The 20,889-nt window shown below is 63.1% G+C and overlaps 2 protein-coding genes across 7 annotated transcripts in view; both read left to right on the top strand.

Moving 5' to 3' along the window:
- The first annotated feature begins 114 nt into the window (after window positions 1–114).
- On the top strand, window positions 115–5,735 carry DES (desmin). Its single transcript, XM_069861261.1, is given in 10 exon segments — window positions 115–409; window positions 412–755; window positions 2,453–2,513; window positions 2,697–2,792; window positions 2,881–3,042; window positions 3,122–3,247; window positions 3,942–4,162; window positions 4,296–4,345; window positions 4,637–4,719; window positions 4,832–5,735. Coding segments are annotated over 10 exon segments (1,392 nt in total). The 5' UTR covers window positions 115–202; the 3' UTR covers window positions 4,874–5,735.
- A 2,457-nt stretch (window positions 5,736–8,192) lies between these two features.
- Window positions 8,193–20,889, top strand: part of SPEG (striated muscle enriched protein kinase) — a 39,060-nt gene continuing 26,363 nt past the window's right edge. For 3 of the 6 annotated variants that reach the window (XM_069861269.1, XM_069861268.1, XM_069861267.1), the window contains exon 1: window positions 8,193–8,610. In XM_069861269.1, the coding sequence (XP_069717370.1) occupies window positions 8,208–8,610 (403 nt within the window). In that variant the 5' untranslated portion in view covers window positions 8,193–8,207. Of the gene's footprint in view, window positions 8,611–15,669; window positions 16,001–19,210; window positions 19,251–19,969; window positions 20,525–20,889 lie in introns of those variants that run through there. The other 3 variants (XM_069861270.1, XM_069861271.1, XM_069861272.1) reach the window with 3 other exon arrangements.

Raw genomic sequence — 20,889 nt, 5'->3', positions numbered from 1 at the left:
GGGTGGGGGCTGGTGACCGTGTGTCCCCCCCCCGCAGCAGCATCCCCCAGCTGCCCGGCAGCAGGAGGGGCGGGTGATGTAAGCAGGATACAAATAGCGGTGCAGCGGGTCCCCCCTCCCGACGCCTCGCCGAGCTGCCGGCCGCTCGCCAGCCCCGCTGCCTGCTCCCTGCTCCGGCCTCGCCGCCACACACGCCGCCACCATGAGCCAGTCCTACTCCTCCAGCCAGCGGGTCTCTTCCTACCGCCGCACCTTTGGGGGTGCCTCCCCGGTCTTCTCCCGCGCCTCCTTCGGGGGCAAGGGCAGCAGCGGTAGCTCCGTCACCTCCCGTGTCTACCAGGTGTCTCGCACCTCAGCTGTCCCCACCTTGTCCAGCATCCGCACCACTCGTGTGACACCTCTGCGCTCCTACCAAGTGCCTACCAAGGTGCCGGAGAGCTGCTGGACTTCAGCCTGGCCGATGCCATGAACCAGGAGTTCCTCCAGACCCGCACCAACGAGAAGGTAGAGCTGCAGGAGCTCAATGACCGCTTCGCCAACTACATCGAGAAGGTGCGCTTCTTGGAGCAACAGAATGCCCTGATGGTGGCCGAGGTGAACCGCCTGCGGGGCAAGGAGCCCACCCGCGTGGCGGAGATGTATGAGGAAGAGCTGCGGGAGCTCCGGCGCCAGGTGGACCTGCTCACCAACCAGCGAGCCCGTGTTGAGGTTGAGCGCGACAACTTGCTCGATGACCTGCAGAAGCTCAAGCAGAGGTGAGGAGTGTCCCCAGTGTGTCCCTGTAGGTGTCCATCTCTAGGGATGGGCGGTGGCAGACATCTCCCTGGAGGCCCCTTGGGTGCTCACTGCTCTCGTTGTGTTCTGAGGCTTGGAGCCTACCTGTCTTCAGAGTTGGGGAGAGCATCCTGGCTGCGCCTCTCGCTGGTTGTATCCACCTGCAGGACACTTTGCAGGCTGCCGGGTCCTGGCATGGTCACTGTGAGTTTTGTGAAGGAGAAGGGCACCTGCTATCTGCTACACCAGCCCTGAGTGCTTCCAAACCCGTGATGTGGGGCAGGTGGGGGACAGCTGGTCCAGCAGCGTGGGGCAGGGCAAGAGAGGCGTCCGCAGCTTGGGCAGCTCAGCAGGGCACTCCGAACAGCCACTGCCAGCCCTTGCCAGGCAGCCAGGGAGCACCAGTGGGTAGGATGCTCCGGCAGGCAGGGGTGTTCCCCATGCCCTCCCTTGCGGCGGGGCTCAGGCTGGGCTATGATGCTGTGGGACCCCGGAGCTGGGGGAATGGAGTGAACCCCTCCACCGGGGTCCCCGTCCTGCTCGCACCAGGGAGGGGTTGCGAACCTGTGGGTGAGCTGAGCCCTGCAGGACGGACAGACAGACAGACAGCGAGGCAGGCAGGCGGAAGTGAGGGGGAGGGTGACCCCAGGCAGGGGTGCTCCTCCTGCTCCGGACATGAAGGAGGGAGGGGAGGAAGTGGCTATGCTTCCGCAGACCAGGGATGCTCCAGGCCTGCCGTGGGTGTCCATGGTGCCTCACGAGAGGCAGGGACACAACAAGGATGCTGTGGGCCTGGCTGGTGCTGGGGGCTGTGGCCAGCGGGGACTGCAGGGCTGACTGACTCCTCCAGGGAATGACCAGCGTGGAAGCATGTGGCAATGGGGACAGATGCTCCTGGGGAGCCACTTGCACTGATATGGGCCTGTGCCTTCCTTCCTGGCCCCTGTGCCCCAGGGAAATAAAGTCTCCATATGTTGGGGTGACACAGCCTGCTGTCCCTCCTTGCAGCCCTAGTGAGGTGCTGGTGGGGCTGTGGTGGGTCAGAGCCTCTGATGCTGGGCAGCAAGGGCTGGTGGCATGGAGCACCCTTGAATGCCAAGGGAGCAGCAGAGCCCAGAACAAATGGGTGTCAGATTGCTGCCACCCCATGTGCCAGCACCACCCAGGCATCTCTGGCTCCCGGCTGCTGTCTTCCATCTGACCAGTTGCCTGCAGCACTCTCCTCTCCCCTGGCACAGCCTGGCCCCCCAGCCCTGACCTTGGGCTCACACTCCAGCGGCGCCCCCATCTTATCCCTATCCCACAGAATTATTGAGATCCATCTGCTCTCCTGATTTCCCTGGGATGGCTCAGCCAGTGACCATCCCTTGGGCCTTCCGTGCTGGACCCTGCACCCCGTCCCCCGGCTGCCAGCCACTCTCCCCTATAAGGGCAGGGGCAGTGCGCGTGGCACCGAGCTGACCTCATGCCTTTGTGCTCGCTCCAGCGTTGACTATAATAGGGAATGGGAGGAAGAGCCCCTGGCCCTCCGCCAGCCCTCCCGCTGCCTGCTGAGAATGCAGGACAACCCCATGTCTTTCACCAGCCAACTGTGGGCTTGGGGACAGCTCAGGGGGACATCACTCCTGGGGCACAATGCCTCCTCTGGGTACCCCTGACCTCCCTTTTCTGTCCTCAGGCTGCAAGAGGAGATTGCGCTGAAGGAGGAAGCTGAGAACAACCTGGCTGCTTTCAGAGCTGTGAGTACCCACCCTGCCCACGTGGATTCCCACCTTCCCTCCCATTTCTGTCTCTCCCGGGCAGCCTGTCCCCAGCACTGGGGCATGGCCCTGGGCACAGCTTTTCACCCTCCAGCCCTAACACATCATCCCTGCGCTCTTCCCACATCCCTCCTGCTAACCTTGCTCTCTGTGTCCCCCCAGGATGTGGACGCAGCCACGTTGGCACGCATTGACCTGGAAAGACGCATCGAGTCGCTGCAGGAGGAGATTGCCTTCCTCAAGAAGGTGCACGAAGAGGTAGGTCAGAGCTGGCCCCCTTTCCCACAGTCACTTTTGGGGCTGGGGGACAGAGCGGGTGCCCTGATGTGTCACCTTTTCCCTCTAGGAAATCCGGGAGCTGCAGGCTCAGCTGCAGGAGCAGCACATCCAGGTGGAGATGGACATCTCCAAGCCTGACCTAACGGCTGCATTGCGGGACATCCGTGCCCAGTATGAGAGCATCGCTGCCAAGAACATCGCTGAGGCCGAGGAGTGGTACAAGTCCAAGGTGCAGCAGGGCAGTGGGCTCTGCGGGTGGGTCCTGGCTGTCCCAATGTCCATATCTGCTGACCCTGTTCTCTCCCCAGGTGTCTGACCTGACACAGGCGGCCAACAAGAACAATGATGCACTGAGGCAGGCAAAACAGGAGATGCTGGAGTACCGGCACCAGATCCAATCCTACACCTGTGAGATCGATGCCCTCAAGGGCACGGTGAGCCATGGACAGTGTTGGGGAGACCCCCAGCTTCTCTGCAAAGACCTGCTGCTCTGGGGCACCTCTGGGACTCCTCTGGGGTGTGGGGTGCTTCCCAGCTCTCTTGAGTTGCTGCCATGGGGGTGCTCATCCCCCAGATTTGGGCTGTGCCTCCCCCCGTGGCTGTCTGGGCCTCTGTGAGATATTTTGGCAGAGCCCTGGGGTCAAGGCACAGATTGCAAAAGGTGTCCCAGCCTAGAAGGCTCCAGGCAGGCGGGTGCAGGGCTCGGGGTGTCTAATTGCAGGCTGGGAAGCTGGTTGCAAACAAACAGGGCGCAAGAGTCCTACTCTGGCATGGGCTTGATCACAGGAGCTGGCCAGCAGTCATCACTGTGGCAGTGCCCCACACTGGGAGCCCTCTGGTTCTCCTGGAGCTCTCCATGCCCTCCTTCCAGGATAGGATGGCTTTTCCTGGGAGCCTGGCCACACAGACAGAGGCTTCTAGGGTTGCCCACCACCTTCCCAGCTTGCCCCTGCCAGGCCCTGCTGCCCAGCACGGGACAGATGAAGGGTGGCAGCCACCCAGCCCGGTCCCACGTCAGCTGGACCCAGCCCAGGGTTGACCACGGCTCTGCCCTACGATCTCCCTCGCCTTCACAACTGGCTCCTCTGGGATCCCCCCCCACCTCACTGAGCCCTCCTGTCCCCCCAGAATGACTCGCTGATGCGCCAGATGCGGGAGATGGAGGAGCGCTTTGCAGGGGAGGCCAGTGGGTACCAGGACACCATCGCCCGTCTGGAGGAAGAGATACGGCACCTGAAGGACGAGATGGCCCGGCACCTGCGTGAGTACCAGGACCTGCTCAATGTCAAGATGGCCCTGGACGTGGAGATTGCCACATACCGCAAGCTGCTAGAGGGCGAGGAGAACCGGTGAGCAGCATGGCATAGGACAAGGCGGGAGGGGCAAGGAGAATCAGCTGGTTTTGGGGGCTCCTGCCCAAGGAGCAGCTGCCCAAGGGCTGGGGCCAGAGGGCACTGAGCTCTCCTCTTCATGCCTCTGCAGGATCAGCATCCCCATGCATCAGACCTTTGCTTCCGCACTCAATTTCCGAGGTAGGCATTGCCCCGTGATGGGGGGCTGGCTGGGATGAGTCCCTGGAGGTCCCCAGTGTGGGGGGTAAATCTCCCTCCTGGGGGGCTGAGCCAGGGCGGCAGGTCAGGGACCCATGGGTGCCACACTGAGTCCCTGGGGTGGGGGCACATGGTTGGATGCTGCCACAAGTTAGGGGGTGTGTGGGGGTATAAGCCAGGGCTCCTGAAGCCCCTCAGTGGCCCCATCCCCACTGCTGTGCTCCCATGCCACGTGTCCCTGTGGTGCCATCCCCTGTGTCCTCCTGCCTGCAGAGACCAGCCCAGAGCAGCGTGGCTCTGAGGTGCACACCAAAAAGACCGTGATGATCAAAACCATCGAAACCCGCGATGGAGAGGTGAGCCCAGGGCAGCACCGGTGGGTGGTGGGGAAGCAGAGGCACCTGTCCCCGCACTTGGGGCTCTAGTACCAGCACAGGATGGCATCTCACCGTGTCTCTCTCCTGGCAGGTGGTGAGTGAGGCAACCCAGCAGCAGCATGAAGTGCTGTAGAGGAGGCTGCTCCAGCAGCCCACCGGCACCTTCCATCCCTGCCTCCGTCCCGCTGCCAAGCCCCCCTCCAGCCTCCCACCTCGCCCCCCGGCCCTCCCCCAGCACTGCCCGAGGGGTCCCCCACGTCGTGCAGCCGCCTCCGGGCCCCCCACACCCCTCGGGCTCTCTCCTTCAGCTTCCAAAGGCTCGCTCTGCTTTTGCAGCTTTGCAGCGGCAATGCCAGCGTCAGGATCAGGCCCGGGCCGGGGGGTGCGGCAGGAGGGAGGGAGGGGACAAGCAGGAGGGGCTCGGGGGAGCAGGTGGTGGCCTGGGCCAGCTCTCTGGAGAGCCGGACGGTCCCAGCAGCGGGTTCTGGATCCCCCTGCAGCCCCCTCCCTGCACCGGGCATGGGCTTGGGGTTTGTCCCACGGGAGCAGGGACCTGTCCCCCTGCATCAGCACCGCCAGCTCTCCCAGGGCTGGCACTTCTCTGGGTGCATGGTGGCGATGCTGGTGACGGGGAAAAGCAGGATCTGGGCCGAACCTCCCGTTCTTGCAGCCAGGGTGCTCCCAGCATGCGTCCCCCCCAGGCCCGAGAGGCAGCCCTGTGGGGCAGAGGAGGGCAGCGCCCACCCCACCCCGTCGCGGGGACCCCCAGCAGCAGGAGGCTGCGTGGGGCCAGGCTCGTGAGCCGAGAGGGTACTCGTAGGTGGACACAGGAGAGAGGAGTAGTGAGTGAGTGGGAGAGAGGGGGGAGAGAAGGAGAGGAGCCGGAGAGAGGCCCAGGGGCCAGGGGAGGCGCCCTCACCCCTCGCCCCATTGCACCCCCACCCCACCGCACCTACGTGACTCTTCGGGTGGCTGAAATAAACAGCGGAGCATCACTCCTTCCTCTCAGTGCATCTCTGGGGCAGGGACGGGATGGGGTGGAGGTGGGTGGGCAAATGCAGAGGCCCCCAGGGCTAGGCTGAGGTGGACGGGGTTAGAGGGAAGGTGTGCAGCATCTCCCCAGACTATCTTTCCCCTCGGCTACTCGTCCCCCCCAAAACATGCGTGTTCCTCACACTGAAGGTGCCCCAGAGCATTTTTTTCCGCCTGGGGCAGTGGGTTTCCTAGTTGCAATGGATGGGGGAGCCCTGCTGGGGTTGGGACAGTGGCAGCTGAGCCCTGAGCAGGTTTGAAGGGGCCCTGGATGACCACTCCCTGTGTCTCTCATACACCCAGGGCATCACACCATGGCCAGTGGCTTTTAGCCCCACAGCCACCCCCTTTCTGCCCTCACATGGGCCAGACCTGCCCCAGTCCCACAAGTTCCTGGAACGTCTCCAACCCCTCCTCCACACCGCCCATTGGCACTGAGCTGCAAGCAGAGACTCCCTCATCGCAAAACTACCTCCTCCATGCACCCCATGGGCATCAGCCACCCCACTCCAGTCTACTCCCCAGGCTCAACCTCCATTCTCAACCTGCCCCTCGTAACGCTCCCTATGCTCAGGTGCCACTCTCCCTGTGCCCATGGTGTGAAGGTCTCAGCTTCAGCTCCTTCAGCCCAGTGATGGGGGATGCGGCAGGGGAACTCAGAGTCAAACATCCCACCATGGGAGGTACATTCAAGGTTGCTCTGCCCTGGGAGGCATCAGAGGGGCCACACCTCCCTGCCAGGTAGCAGAACTCTGCGAGAACACTGGGCTTGGCAGGGGTGGTGGCACAGGGACACAGCATTGGGGCTGGGGACAGGGGGTGCCTGATGGAGAGACCAGAGTGGCAAACTCAGTTTTGGCTGCGGGGCCGGCCAGGGCCGGGGTGCGTGTGTTGATCTCAAGGGCTGTCTCCAGCAGGTGGCCCTGTGACATCGAGGACTGTCCCCAGGGCTGCCCCAGGGGAAGGACGACACCTCCCTCCCTGCCCAGCTCAGTCCGGCTGGGCCAGGGCTCTCCCCCGGGGTCTGGTTGGACAGGTGGGGCAGAGAGCAGCCCTTTCTCTGCAGGGCAGCGCAGGCAGGGAAGAGCCCCCCAAGCCCCAGAGATACCGGAGCTTCCTCAACTGTGCGTCCAGCGGGGCATCCTGATCCGTCACGCCACATCTACCCAAGCTGGGGGGATTCTGGGATCTTCTCCTCGTCAGCGATGCTCCATTGATGCCGTTGTCCTTTGGCCAGTGGCCACAGGCTGTGCCAAAGCCGTCGGAGCTGGCCTGCGCTGGGAAGCAGCGTGCGGTATTGCTCGCATCCTGGTCAACCAGATTTACAGCCCCTGGCGAGGGTGGCCAGGGCCAAGTGCCGAGGCGTGTGCCTTCGCTCCGGGAGCCAGGGAAGCCCTGCCTGGCCCGGGGGTGGTGGAACAGCACACAGCAGAGGCAATCCCGGGTCAGTCGCTGCCTGGAGAGCAGCATGTGAGAGTTCTCATGGGGGCACCCCAGACTCCAAAAGCAGGATGCTCCTTCTCCAAGAAGGGCCTGAATAGGGGGCTGGCTGGCACACAAACTGCCCAGGGCAGCGGGGTAGGGGCTCGGTGAGAGAAATGGGGTTTTGCTGTGCTTGCAGCCTCCTGGCAGGATGGATATGGGGTGAGCAGTAATGCGGCGATCCCTTCTCCACTGCCTGCTGGGGATGGGGTGAAGGGGAGCTGCAGGCACAGCTCCTGCCTGGGGTCTCGCGTTGCAGGGGAAGCATGACGGTGTCCTTTCCCTCCACATGCCACCAGGGTCTCTCTGTCCCGATCCGGTGACACCACCGGAGAAGGGGAAAGGGAGGAGGAAGGCTACGCCCCCCCACCTCGTCCTCACTGCTAATATGGAAAGGCGCTGGCCCCTTTCTATCTTTGCAAGTGGAGCTGGGCTGCAGGGCCGGGGCGGCGGGTGCGGAGAGGGGGAGCTCGGCCAAGGAATGTGACATATCAGAGGCAGCTGCCACTTGGAGAGAGGGGGCAGAGGGAGTGCAGCTCGCCGGGGGCCACATGGGACAGGACGGGCGAGGGGGGGGGACGCCACGGCCCCAGCGGCGGGACAGCTCAGCGAGTGGCCGTCACCCGCAGGACTAGCACCCAGGCAGGTGCCGAGGCGTGGGGCAGGGGTCGCAGCGGAGCATGGGCTGTGGGTGCTGCGCTGCACCGGGTGCTCGGGGAGCGCTAGCTTGTTGAGCAGCAACCCGAGCCCCCACCTAAAAATAGCCCCTTGCTTGCCCACGGCGCTGCGACCTTCGGGGCTGCGGCTGGCGGGGGCACCGAACCGAACAGCACCTGGACGGAGGGCACCGCTGGCAGGCACCCAGCACCCCGGGGCTGCAGGCAGGGGCAGGAGAGGGGCACGGGGCTGCTGGCTCTGGGTAGCGAGGGTCTCGGGCACGGGAGCTGCGGACCATGCACAGGGCACAGGCACGCACCAGTAGGGCTGATGGGGAGCCCCGGGCGGCCCCGCCGAGCCCCGGCATCCCCCCAAAGCGTGCCAAGGTCACAGCAGAGCCAGGGGTGCCAGGGCAGGGCCCAGCTCGCCCAGCAGCACCAGTTTTTGTGCGGAAGCTGAAGAACGCAGCGATCGGCACTGGCTGTGACATCCGGCTGCGGGTGGCGGTGGTGGGGACCCCCCGGCCCAACCTCCGCTGGTACCGAAACGAGGAGCCACTGGCCCAGCGCGAGGAGGAATATGGCACCCTCTGGATCCGGGACAGCAAGAAGGAGGATGCTGGTGTGTACACCTGCATTGCTGAGAACGAGCAAGGCGAGGCCATGACCAGCGCCGTGCTGGCCATCATTGACATGGAAGGTAAGGGCGGCAAGGCCGCTGACATGGCTGCGTTGGCGCTGCTGCAGGCATGGGTTTGCTGAGGGTGGCAGTGGTGTTTTGCAGGCTCCTGCCATAGTGCATGCCCGGAACCAGCAGGGGTTGGGCTTTGCTGTGCCCAACCTGCTGCAGGCTGGGGTGCCCGGTGCTGGCAGACCCAGGGCAGCTCTCCAGCCTGGAGAGAGCATGTGGCCGTGGTACCTGCTGCCAGGCCAGGCAGGGTGCCAGGGCCGGGCACAGAGGTGCTAGGAGCATGTGGTGCTGAGCCTGCTTGGGGCAGGAGGAGAGAGAGAGATGCGGCTCAGGTGCACAGCACGGTGCCACCCTCCACAGCCACAGACATGGTCCCCGGTACCCCCTGCCCAAGCCACCGCTGTGCACCAGCTGCCCGTGGCATCACAGTTACAGCTGCACCAGGCACTGGGGCTGCACTGGGGGAACTGGGACCATCCAGGGATGCGGCTGGAAGGAGGAGCCCAACGCTGCAGGAGACAGGGCTGCCAAGTGGGTGTAGCCTGTGCCCTGCAATGGCCCGGACTGGTGGTTTATTAGCAGGGATGGAGCCAGCATTTGCTGCCCCACCTCCAGAGACCCAGGACAGCCCCTCTGCTCACCAACCCTGTCTGCAACGAGGAGGTCATGGGGTGCATGAGGGCTGCAGTAGGCCCTTGTGAGGATAGGTGTTATCCTGCACAGGGACCAGGCATTTCTGGTGTTCTGGCCCTGGATGGTTGGCACCTCTCTGAGGGGTTACAGACCTGGATGTTGGGGAACATGCGGTACTGGCTGGTGGCGCTGCTCTTAGATGCAAGCTGCACCATCCACTTGGAGGCAGTGAGGGCAGAAAGCAATGGACGTGGTGCTGAACCCCAAGGCTCCAAGGAAGACCCTGCACCTGGGGTTCCACAGCATGGGGGGCATGTTGGAGATGCTGCACCTGGAGGTGCTGGGTGGCAATGGGGGCAGAAGGAACCTTCATATTGTGGAAGGTGAGCAATGAAGTTAGAAGAGGAGGATTTGTTCCATAAGAGGTGGGAGGCTGGAGGAGTGGTGTTTGGCAGATGGAGGAAGATGTACGTGCTGCTCATGGGCCTGGTCAGGGGACGAGGGGAGCAGAGAATTGTGCAGGAGTGGTCCTGCCCTGCAGCAGGTCTGTGTGGGATTGCTGTGCTTAGCACCTTTGGGGACAGTGACACTGCGCAGTCAGATGCATGGCACTGTGTGCACAGAGTGGAAGATGTGCACTGCCCCGTGGGACAGGAGCAGCCTGGGCCTGTGGGGCTGATGGGGGTGGGGGGGGAGGTTCACCCCGTTCTCACACTCCAGCAGGCAGCTGCCAGCCTAGGTCCCCCCCTGCCTCTGCCAGTGGTGCGGCAATGCCTGATTTCCCCAGGTGCCCACTCCCGTTGCGCTGACGCACTCGTCTCTGCTCCCGATTCACGGCTGCTGCCGCCTTTCTGGAGCAGCTGAGGGAGGGATGGAGCAGCCAGGATTGCCTAACACCCGGGGTGAATGTCACCCTGCCCCGGGCGCTCCTCCCAGCGGGTGCATTGTGGGAGTCTGCGCTGTGATTACCACCCAGCAAACAGACACCCAAAAAGCCAGCCCTGGAGCAGAAATGTCTCTGGATCCCCCCAGGCTCCAGGGCACCAGGCTGGGAGTTGAACAGTAGTAGCTCCTGGTGTGGCTTTGCTCCTGTCCCAGGGTAAAACGGTCTCCATCGTGTGCTGCTGCAGTGCCCAGGGATCACCCTGTCTTGCTGAGTGCTGGAGGTGTGGAGGTGACGGGATGAGATGAGGGGTGCAGCCCTCTCACCTGGGCTTATTGCAAGGCACTGGCATGCAGCACACTGTTCCCTTGAGGCCATTTTCTCCATGCCAGCAGCCAAGCAATGAGATAGGTCATTGTGTGAAATGGAGGAGCTGTGCCACTGCTCTGCACCCGCCTGCCCTGACACCCTGCCAGGCTGGGTGCTCTGACTCGCCGGGCTCCAGCGTGAAGACTGCAGCTGCTCAGGGGCTCCCCACATTCCCTGCCGAGACCTTGCTCTCCAGGGGCCATGGAAGTCGCTCTGGTGGCTGTGCTGTCCCTGTGATGGGGACACCGTATCCTTATTCTCTAGTGAGCCCTGCAGTCTGGGTCACTGGCCAGATGAATAGGCCAGGGGGATGAGTGCAAGGTTCCCAGGCAGCTCTTTGCCTGGGCTGGGGGTTCTGGAGGTTTTGGGGTGCCTTTGTTCTGTCTGATTCTGTTGGGTTGCGGTCTCCGGTGGGCACAGAGCCCTGTCCTTTACCCCCTCTTTGTGCCGTGCAGCCCACGCTGCAGCTCTCTGAGGGGCTGACAGTAGCTCTCCCCAAGGTGGTTCAGGTCACTGCTGGTGGGGTGGGGGTGGGGGGCTCTGTGCTTCCCAGCTCCACACTCGGACCCAGCAGCTCCTCCTGCCTTAGCTCAGCATGCCCCCTTGCTCACACAAGCCTGATTTAGCTCCTCTAATCCCTTGCCCTGAATCTGTCGCTCCACCCCACTAATGATTTTCTCTGCTCTTCTCCCAGGTCCCCTGAGTGCGTCAGCACCCAGCGTGGGGAGTGGGGAGTGCACGCGCAGTGCTGTCTGGGCAGGTGGATGCAGCGGCTCCCAGAGCCACACCAGCCCCACCATGTCCCACCATCCCTGTCATGCCCCACTGCTCTGCCCCTCTCCTGGTGCAAGTTCTCCCTTGCACCCTAGCTCTATGAGCCCATGTGGGGTGCATTTTCCCCTCTCATATCAGCACCATGCTGGTCTAGGGGCTTCCCACGTCCATCCAGTGGACCCTCCAGACCCTTCCAGCCAGCCCTAGTCCTGGCTCCATTGCCCCTGGGCTTGCTAAAGCCTATATCAAGCGCATCTGCTGAAATTTTTCCCTATAAAACAGATTAAATCATTTCTTAAGAACCCAAGCTAATCTCCTTGTAGAGTCCAGCCCTCCCTCGCCGTGCCAGCTCTGCCTGATCCTCCCCGCTGGGGCTGTGTTTCAAGGTTGGATGTGTCCATCTTGGGCTCCCAGCACAGGGCCTTGCTCTGCTTGCTTCCACCTGCACTCAGCAATCAAACTGCCTTGGAACCTTTCCTCTGCCCAAGGAACAGTCTGCACCCGCCTGGATTTAGTGGCAGGGAGGAAGGCAGGACCTGTCTGTGCACTGTGGTCCTGCGTGGACCCTTCCTGTTCAACCCATAGCTCTATGGGCAGCTCCCAGGGCAGCGTGGGCACGCTTTTGCAGCTGGTGGTGCACAGCAATGGCAATGGCACCCCAGAAGGGAGGGCTGTACTGAGTATCCCTGGTGGCTCAGCACCTCTGGCCACTTATCTCTGTGCCTAATTTTAGTTCCTTACTTTGCAGCACCATGCCCATGTTTAGTGCCAACTGTCCCTTCCTTACGGAGCACTTGCCAGACCTGCTGAGGGACCAAACAGGACACAAAGCCTCCCTGTGCCATCTCTTCCCTCCTGTGGGACTCTTGGAGCTGCCTGTTTCCCCTTGCAGTCCCTGGCTGTCATGCCTCATCTCCCTGCCTGTCCCCGCAGCACCAGGGCACAGCAGCATCTCAGAGATGCAGCAAAGTTCCAGCCCAGGCTGCCATGCCCCACGGTGGGGTGGGCACCATACCCAGCTGTGCCCATGCAGGGGCCACCTCTGCAGAGCTGCTGGGCCAATGCCACCCCAGGTGCCAGTCCCAGCTGGCACAGGGACAGGTCCCTGAGGCTAGACAGTGCAGAGGGGACGGGGCTGGATCTGCCCTTTGGAATGCCCGCAGGCAGCATCTGGGCCAGCCAACAAGCAGCTGTTGGAGGTCTGGGCTCCTGGCTCTGCCCGTAGCCAACAGGGCAGGGGGCTGGTGCGGTGGCCTCGTGTGCCAGGTCCCCTTCCTGGGGCGCTGCAGACTAGGAGAACTGCTTCCCAGCGTGCGGAGCAGCAGGTGCAGCTGTCCAGTCAGTCACCTCCACCTCTGCCCTCTCGCCTGCTGCTGGGGGGTTATTTTTGCTGAGGAATGTGCCGTCCCCTAGGATTCTGGCAGGCTGTAGGGCTTGTGTTACAGGCAAGCGGCTGAGACCTGGGCTCACAGGCGGGTAAATATAGCACCACTGCTCAGGGCTGCGTGATGGGGCGATGGCCTCTTCCTCCTCCTGGGGCTGCCCAGCACTCCCTGCTCCCCTCCTGCCTCCAGACACCACGTTGCTGACTCGCCCTGGCACAGTGATACTGGGAACGAGCTAGCTGCTTCTACCCTGCCCTCCTGCCCGCTTCTCCTCCTGGCCTCTGCCCACAGCCCCTCAGGCTAGGAGCAGGGCTGGCACAGAAAGGGTGAAATGCCTCCTGCCACTCTACTTTGTGCCTAGGCAGCCGGAGCCAAGGTCACATTGCTGTCCTGCATCCCCACGTCCTCTGCCTGCAGTGGCACCGTGTTCCTGGGCATCTTTCAGTGGTGGCAAGGGGAGGCGATGCTGGGGAGGGCACCTGGGCTGTCCCTAGCCCTCAGGAGAGGGGTCACAGCAGAGCATTGCTCTTCCCTGGGGCCAGAAAGCTGCTGCGGTGCTTCCTTGCCCTGTGACAAGGGCCATCCCGCTGCATTCATTTCCCCCTGTGGACAGGGCTGGGGATGATCCCCACCTCCACAGGCTCCCAGCACATCCCCACCTCCAGCAGACCGTCCCCAGAAGCTCCAGGAGGCGCAAACACATGAAAGATTCATGCCCAGCCCTCCTCCTACCCGAGACGGCTGCATGCACCCTCGGCTATCAATTATTCAGGCTCTGAGACAAGGGGGCTGGTGCTGCCCCAAACAGTGCTGCGGTGCAGGGGCAAGATCTCTGCAGAGCTGCCAGGGTGGCCCAGCACGGCGTGGGGAGCCGTGACTTTCCGAGCAGCGTAATTAATGCTGCATTTCAAGCATATGTTTGCTGTCTGCTTTGCTCAGGGCTGGGGTGTGTCCAGCAGGCAAAGCTGGAGCTGGGTGGCACTGAGGGCACCTGCTCTGGCTCTTGTCCATGCCACATCTGCGCTGACCCCTGTCCCCTGCTCTGTGTCCCTGTCCTGCAGAGAAGCAGGGCAGTGCCAGGGCTGCCCTGGGCTAGGGCAGGGCAGAGAGGCTGCTCTGGGTGCAGGCTGCCCTCACCTCCCACTGGACACCTTCTGCAGGGACTACGGCTTTGCCCTTGCAGAAGGATTTGCAGGTGCTGATGCCTCTGGAAAGGACCTTAGGGCTGCACATCAGGTGCAGTCCCTCAGAGGTGACCTAGCTGCTCACAGGGGTGCCGCAACTTTGGGGCAGCCCAGAGCTGCTCCTGGGGCTTTCGCTGAGGGATGGTTGAGCAGCAGAGCTGCAGTTGCAGGGAAGGTCAAGTGTATCCAGCCAGCTGGGAGCTGTGGGCAGCAGCTGAAGGATACCTGAATGGCAGTGGTTAGCCTCGGCACATGCGATCCCTCCCCGGAGACAGCCCTGGGGCTGTGCCGCAGGTGTTTGGTGGCAGCACCCTTGCCCTGGCACCAGTGTGTGCCAAGCCCAAGCCTTGGTCCTCCTTCCTGGCACCCCCGACTGGGCTCTTATCCCGTGTAAGTGTGGAAAAAAGGCATAAGATGTGGCCTGTGGTGGGACCACAGGCATGCACTGCCTGGGTGAGACTGACTGGCAGGGAGATCCTGCACGCAGGGACCCTGGCAGGCATGAGACCCAGACACCACCCCTTAACCCAGCTCTGGCTCGGGGGTACCCTGGGACGCCCAGCTGAGTCCTCTGGCTCTGACAGGAGATTCCCTTAGTGCCAGCTCTGGCATTTGTGGGACTTGCCTGACGTGTGGGATCTCCACGGAAACTCTGCAGCATCACTTGAATTGTGGGATTGTCAGAAATGTTGTATAAACAGCTCCTTTTGTACTGGGTAATTTGCAAGTTATTATGGAGCCATGAAAAGCCTCACGTTGGGAGTCATGGGCTGGGAGGGGAAGTGAAGAAAAGCTGCTGGAGCTGTGAGGCATCATAGGGAGCGTGATGCCCGTGTACAACCCCACGTGGGGCAGTCAGCTCCCCAGGGGACAGCTGAGCAGCATGGGGACAAGCACTGGGTAGGGAGGCCTCCAGCAGCATCCACATGGATGCCCTGTGGTGGGAGGGTGCAGCACAGGCAGCTGGTGGGGCTGGGACCTTAGCAGCCTCTCCAGGAGCCTGGAAAGGGGGCTGATGGGTGCTGCAGGGCTCAACAGCTTGGTGAGCGAGGGATGCACGGCACTGAGAGTTGGGGGAGGCACAACGGGCAGGAAAGGCCCTGCTGAGGCTGTGGGGCTGGGACTGCTCCTTCAACTTTTCTGCAGCATGACCCAGAGAACAGGGACAGGCTGGCAGGGCTGGAGATGCTCAGCTGGTGCTGTGCCAGTGCCCTGGGAGCACCAATAGGTCTTCATAGCTTTGATCAGCACTCAAGGGTCAGGGTGCAAGCTCTGTGCAGTTCGGAGGGGTGGCTCATGCCACGCCGTGGGCAGTGCCAGGCCAGCAGGTTGCTGTGAGGGACAGTGCCTATGTGAGTTCTCCTCCGTGTGCAGGTAGGTCAGAAGTGCTGGCACCCACACTCATGTCTTGGAGAGGGGGCTTGTGTGCGTTGCTGGGGGGTGTGTGGGGCTGTGCAGAAGCTGATGAGGTTCTCGTGAGCCTGGATCTTGTCTAGGCAGTGTCACAGTGCGCTGCGGCTGTGCTGCTGTGACAGTGGAACTGCCCTGTTCCGGGGCAGTGCCTGGAGGGTGGTCGTGTGCAGTGCTGGTGTGATGTGCTGTGTTTTTCTCGGAGCCGCAGCGGTGGGCTGTGCCCCATGGTGCCACGCGCAGGAGAGAAGAGCAGCCCCTGTTCCGGGCAGAGGGGCAGGAAGGACCGATGCCAGGGGACAGTGGTACAGCCGCATCACTGGGCAGTGGGCTCGCACCCCTGGGTGCCATGGAGCCAAAGCCAGCGGGGGGAAGGATGTTCGCCCACCCCAGCCCAGCCCTGGTCTGCCCTCTCTGCCCGCCACCTGTGCCCTGCCTGTCCCCCGCCGCTGTCACTGTGTGCCAGGGCTGGCAGGGAGGCGGAGGCGGAGGCAGGCGGGGGAAGGATGGAGGGAGGAGCACTCCAGTGATGCTTCATGCTCACAGCTCCAGCCCTCCCGAGAGCCCAACCTGGAGCCCCTTTCTCTCCTCCGCCGTCCCCGGCTGCTGGCGGCAGAGGATGCTCGGGGCATCGCTTGCGCGCCCAGCGTGCTGACAGAGGGGACCCCGCCGGGAGCGGGCTGGCGTCCTGCCGGGCCTGAGCCGCTGGGACCGGGCTCCGCAGAAGCATGAAGAAGATCTGGGTGAAGAAGCGTTTCCAGGTAAGAGCTCGGGGCTAACGCGCTGGAGGGTGCCGGGGAGCGGGAGCGCATCCTGATGGGGATGGAGATGGGGATGTGGATGAGGATGGGGATGATGGGGATGATAGGGATGATGGGGAAGACGGGGATGAGGATGGGGATGGGGATGATGGGGAGGGGGTGTCCCTCCGGCCCTGCCACTGCCACTCGGGTCTCCCCAGGGCATTGCCCATCGCCTCTTGCAGAGCTGCCAGCTGCCTGCCTGTCCGCGCCAAGCCCGGGCAGGAGCTCAGCACCGCCTGTGCCAGCAGCGGGGTGCGACCCCCGCCCGGGGCATCCCTCCCCCCTGCCACCCGCTCCCCTCTCTGCCCTCCGGAGCAGCAAATGGAGGCTGCTTGATGGCTCCCCCAGCCCCGCTGCCGGTGGTCACGGAGCTGGAGACGAGGCTTTGCCTGCGTCATCCCCTCGGCGTCAGGAGCATGCCTGGCACAGGCACGGCTCCTCCGCGGGCCTCGCCGCCCGGCAAGGAACAAGGACGTCACTTGGCCTCGGCGGGGGTTGGAGGATTGGGAAGCATCCTTCCAGGAAGCCCCTGGCTACCCCCGGGGCGCACAAGCCCACCCCATCTCCACCCAGCTCTGGAGAGAAGGATCCCCGCTGTCATGCTGCCTGGTGGCTCAGCAGGGACGGGGGAGGAGCTGTCACCCACAGATTCTTCCCAGGGGTGCAGGAGGTACTGGGGGACACAGGTCCCCAGAGATGCTGGGAGCCAGGTGGGGTGATCCCTCTGGGGGAGGGTGGATGGAGCTGCCTGGCTGCCCCGGCTGCCCTTGGGGGGCCGCTTGCCCGCATGGTGGGGCAGGGTCCTGCAGCACTTGCTGAGCACGGCAGCTTTCCCTCTACCCCCGGGCAAGCCACCCACTGCCTCCCCACATCACCCGAACCCTGCTCCCTGTCTGTCTGTCTTGCACCGGTGCTATGAGGTGCTGGGCTCCACATGCCAGGTGGTGGATAGCCACATGGGATGTGCTCCTTGGCCCCAGGAACCGTTTCTTCCCCCAATTCCCTTGGCCCTGTGGCCATGGGTAGCGATGCCCTGCGCTGGGGCCAGGGCAGGACCCCAGCCAGGGCTGGATGGAGCTGTGCCTGAGACGGAGGAAGGAGGCAGGTCTCCCTCAGCTGCCTCGTGGGACAGGGATGAAACCAGGAGCTGATCCCAACCAGCCCTTCTCCCCTTCTTGGGCTGGATAAGCACAGAGCAGGCTCCTGGGGCTCTCTCACCCCTTTTTTCCAGGGTGCAAATGAAAGCCCAGGCAAGGAGCACATACCCCTCTCTCTGGCTGGCCCCTTAGCCCAGTCCCCAGCCCCACAGCGAGCCCCAAGCTGCTCCTGCTGCTCCCTTTTCACCTCCTCACTCAGGGGTGACCCTGCATCACCCAGCAGTTGCTCCCTGCCAAGCTGCAGGTGGGTGCTGTGCCTATTTGGGGGATCCAGGCTGCAGGGAGCCCCAATCCTGTTGTGGAGCAGAGGGAAGGGGGCTCAGCCGCCCCATAGCTGTGGGTTATGGAGCCCAGCCCAGGCCCGCTGGGTGCTGCCACCAGATTTAATGGGGAGCTGATGGCGCCAGTCCCCGGGGAAGCCACAAGAGTACCCGATAATGGCACTCAATTGCATTTTCATTTTTTAATGGGGGAATTATCCGCCGATGGTGCAGTTAATCACTCATCTATCTTTCCCTGGCCTGGAAGGCGGGCTGCCAGCCAGAACCGGCACAGTCAGCCGAGGAGGGGAGGTGAAGCTTGGCTCAGCCTGAATACAAATGTGTCTCGTGCAGCCACTGCCCTCTGGCCAGCACTGCATGCAGGGGAGCGATGGGAACCCCCAAGTGCTGCCCATGAGCAGGGGCTGCAGCTGCAGTGGCACCAGCTTCGGGGCATGCCAAATGAGCCAGCTGCCCTTCCAAGGGCAACTAACTGCTGGCTGTGCTTGGCTAGCTGGCCGCAGGGACTGTCTATCCCTGAGGGTCGTCTGTCCGTGACCCTACTTGGGAGCTATGGGGGGCAGGAGGGTCTGGCAGAGCAAAGGGCTTCAAGAAGGCTGTGTGTCCAACCTTGGGCTCCATGCCGGGGCGACAGGGCATGGCTCTTCCGTGTCCTGGGGAGGCCCCCTCACCCAGACTAGCTGGGAAGGATGCTGATTCCTGGCAGCCCAACCTTGCCTGTCTATACTCTGTATCCCCACTCCTGCCTGCCCTAGAGATCACCTTATCCCTCTACTTCCCTGGGAGGCAGCATCAGTGCATGCCAGGCCTGGCAGCCAGGTTGCCCTCGGCTGGTCCTTCCCTTGGCAAGTGAGTGCCTGGCCCTGGGCTGCGGCACGGAGGGCAGTGGAGCTGGCAGGGAGCTCCTGGTGCCTCTGCCCCAAGCTCAGGTCCTGCCTGCCTGCCCAGACAGCACAGGCAAGCACAGCTCCCATGCTTCCAGCCCCACACAGACAGGCCGGTCCAGTGCTGCTTGTGCCAGGCAGCCACTCTCGCAGCTGGCACGGTCCCCGCCAGGGTTGGGGGATGCTGTCCCCATGCTGGGCTGGTGCCCACGGCAGCGTCTGGGCCAGTGCCTGGAAGACACTTTGCTGGCCTGGTCCCCACGTTGGCACAGGCGGTGTCTTCAAAGGGGCTGCCGAGTGCTTGTGCACCTGTCCAGTTAAAGACCTGGCTACAGGTGGTGCTGGCTGCAGGCGGTGATGCCAGCACATCTGGGCTGCGGCTGCAAAGTGCTGTTGCTCCTCAGACACAGGCTGTGGCACAGGGCTGGGGTGCACATTGCTATTGTCAGGGGGGTTGTATTTGTGTGTGCAAGCACAAGGGGGTGTGTGTGTGAGCGTGTGTGCGGCCAGGCATGCGCTACACCTGTCCACCTACACTCATCCGTGTCTGCGTGCACGGGGGTGTGTGCGTGGGGGCGTGTGCCTGTTGGCACTCCGTGGGCGTGCATCCTGGGCTATGTGTGTGAGTGTGAGCAGCGCTGGGTGTGCCCTGCCAGCAGGAGGGTGTGAGCAGCACCACGTGTGTTATGCCAGTGTGTGTGTGAGCAGCCGTGGGTGTGCGTGGTGCCGCCGGTGCCGTGATGGGGTGTTGTGTGCAGGCATGCCACGCCAGCAGTGCGCGTGTGTGCATAAGCAGGCGTGTGGCACCATGCCATGAGTAATGCTCTCTTCTCTTTTCCTTTACAGAAGACTGGCCACTCGCGGCGCTTCGGGCGCTTCACGCATGGTGCGTTGAGTTACCAGGACCCAGCTGCCCCTGCTGCCTTGAGTGCACCGGGGTGGGCTCTGGCCCCACTGCCGTGCCGCAGGGGGAGCAGCGAGCAGAGCTGGACAGGGATGGGCTGCAGCTTGCCAGCCCCAAACCAGGGTTCCAGTCAGCTGGGGGCTCCCGGTGCCCCCACGAGGCCAGGTTGCTCTTGATCTGGCAGCTCCAGTTCCTCAGGGGCTGCTGGGTTGTTGTGGCTGGGCTGGGGAGGCTGGTGTAGTGACTGGTGTTGTGCCAGGGTGCAGAGAGGCAGCCTGGAGCTGGGGAGGAGCAATGTGGTCCCCCACTGTGCCATGGCTGTGCTGTGGAGGGGAGCAGTTGTGGGACAGGGACATGTCCCTTGCCAGAGGCGTCTGTTGTGGCAGCTTGTGAGGGCTTGGGCAGCAGCAGGGTGGGAGGGCTGGTTCTCCCTAGCTGTGCAGCATCCTCTTTCCTGGGACAGGACATCACCTGGCCTGGCTGCATCCTGCCCGTGGGGATGCCCTGCCCTGAGCATCCCTGCTTTATCAACTGTGGCCACGCTGTGGGGCATAGCCATATCATGCAGTACTAGCCACTGATGGGGTAAGGGATGCTTGTGTCTGTGCCAGAGGGGGGGTGCTTGCCCATGGAGACTCATGCCCGTGTGCCCCATCACCCCCGGGAGCACACAGCAGGGGGTTCCAGCTGCCAGCTGTGGTGTCCTGTGGAGCACAGGGACGTGCGGGTGCTGCAGGAGCAAGAAGGTGGCTGTCCTGCGGGTAGACTGTGACTGTGCTGTGGGGAGGGGATGGTGTTGTGCATTCACTATGTAGGTGGACAATCTGTGTGCCAGGAGAGTCTGTGCAGCACCAGAGCAGCGTGCACTGATCATGGGTGTAGTCTGGAGACATCGTGAGGAAGTCTGGAGGAGCCAGACCCGTTTTCATGTCCCATGGGTGGCAGGCCCCTGACACAGGGCATGGGGAGCTCCTTGAGGGATCCTGAGATGGGCTAATGCCCATTCCTGGCCCCACACTTGGACCTGAAGCCCAGCACAGATTGTCAGGCTCTCTGAGATGGCGTGATCCACCCAGACACTGCCCCAGCAGGTCCCTGCCCCACAGCAGTGCTGGGAGATGCTGGGCATAAGGTCCCTCCCCACTGCCCCCCGGCGTCTCTGCAGGCCGGGCCGATAACCGGGTGTTGATGTCTCTCTCTCTCTTGCTGCCCCTATGGAAGCGAAGTTTTCCGCTCCTGCAGGAAACAAAGCTACGGTAGGAAGACCCATGCCTGATGCCAGCCGTGCCCCCAGAGCAAGCCCTGTGCCCCAGCCTGATGCCCTGCCCCATCATCTCCACTGTTCCCCTGCCCTGCTTCCCTATTCCCATGCATCCTCCACCAGAACCATTCCCACTGCTGGCAGCATCTGCGTTCCTCTTACCATCTAATGGTGCTCCTTCCCGCTTTGCCTGCTCTTGCCCTTCTGGACTTTCCCACCACCAGTCCTGCCTTTCCCTGCTGGCAGCTTTGCCCTTGCAGGTCACTGTCCTACCTGCTGCCCCCGCACTGCCTCCTCCCGGACCGCCTCCTCCCGGACCTGCCTGGGCACTTCTCTGCCGCCCCAGGAGCTGGTGGGTCT

The sequence above is a fragment of the Phaenicophaeus curvirostris genome, chromosome 7 (genome assembly GCF_032191515.1).
Source record: "Phaenicophaeus curvirostris isolate KB17595 chromosome 7, BPBGC_Pcur_1.0, whole genome shotgun sequence".
In the NCBI taxonomy this organism is placed as follows: Eukaryota; Metazoa; Chordata; class Aves; order Cuculiformes; family Cuculidae; genus Phaenicophaeus; species Phaenicophaeus curvirostris.
The sequence above is the reverse complement of the archived record's forward strand: the minus strand, read 5'-3'. Positions and strand labels throughout refer to the sequence as shown.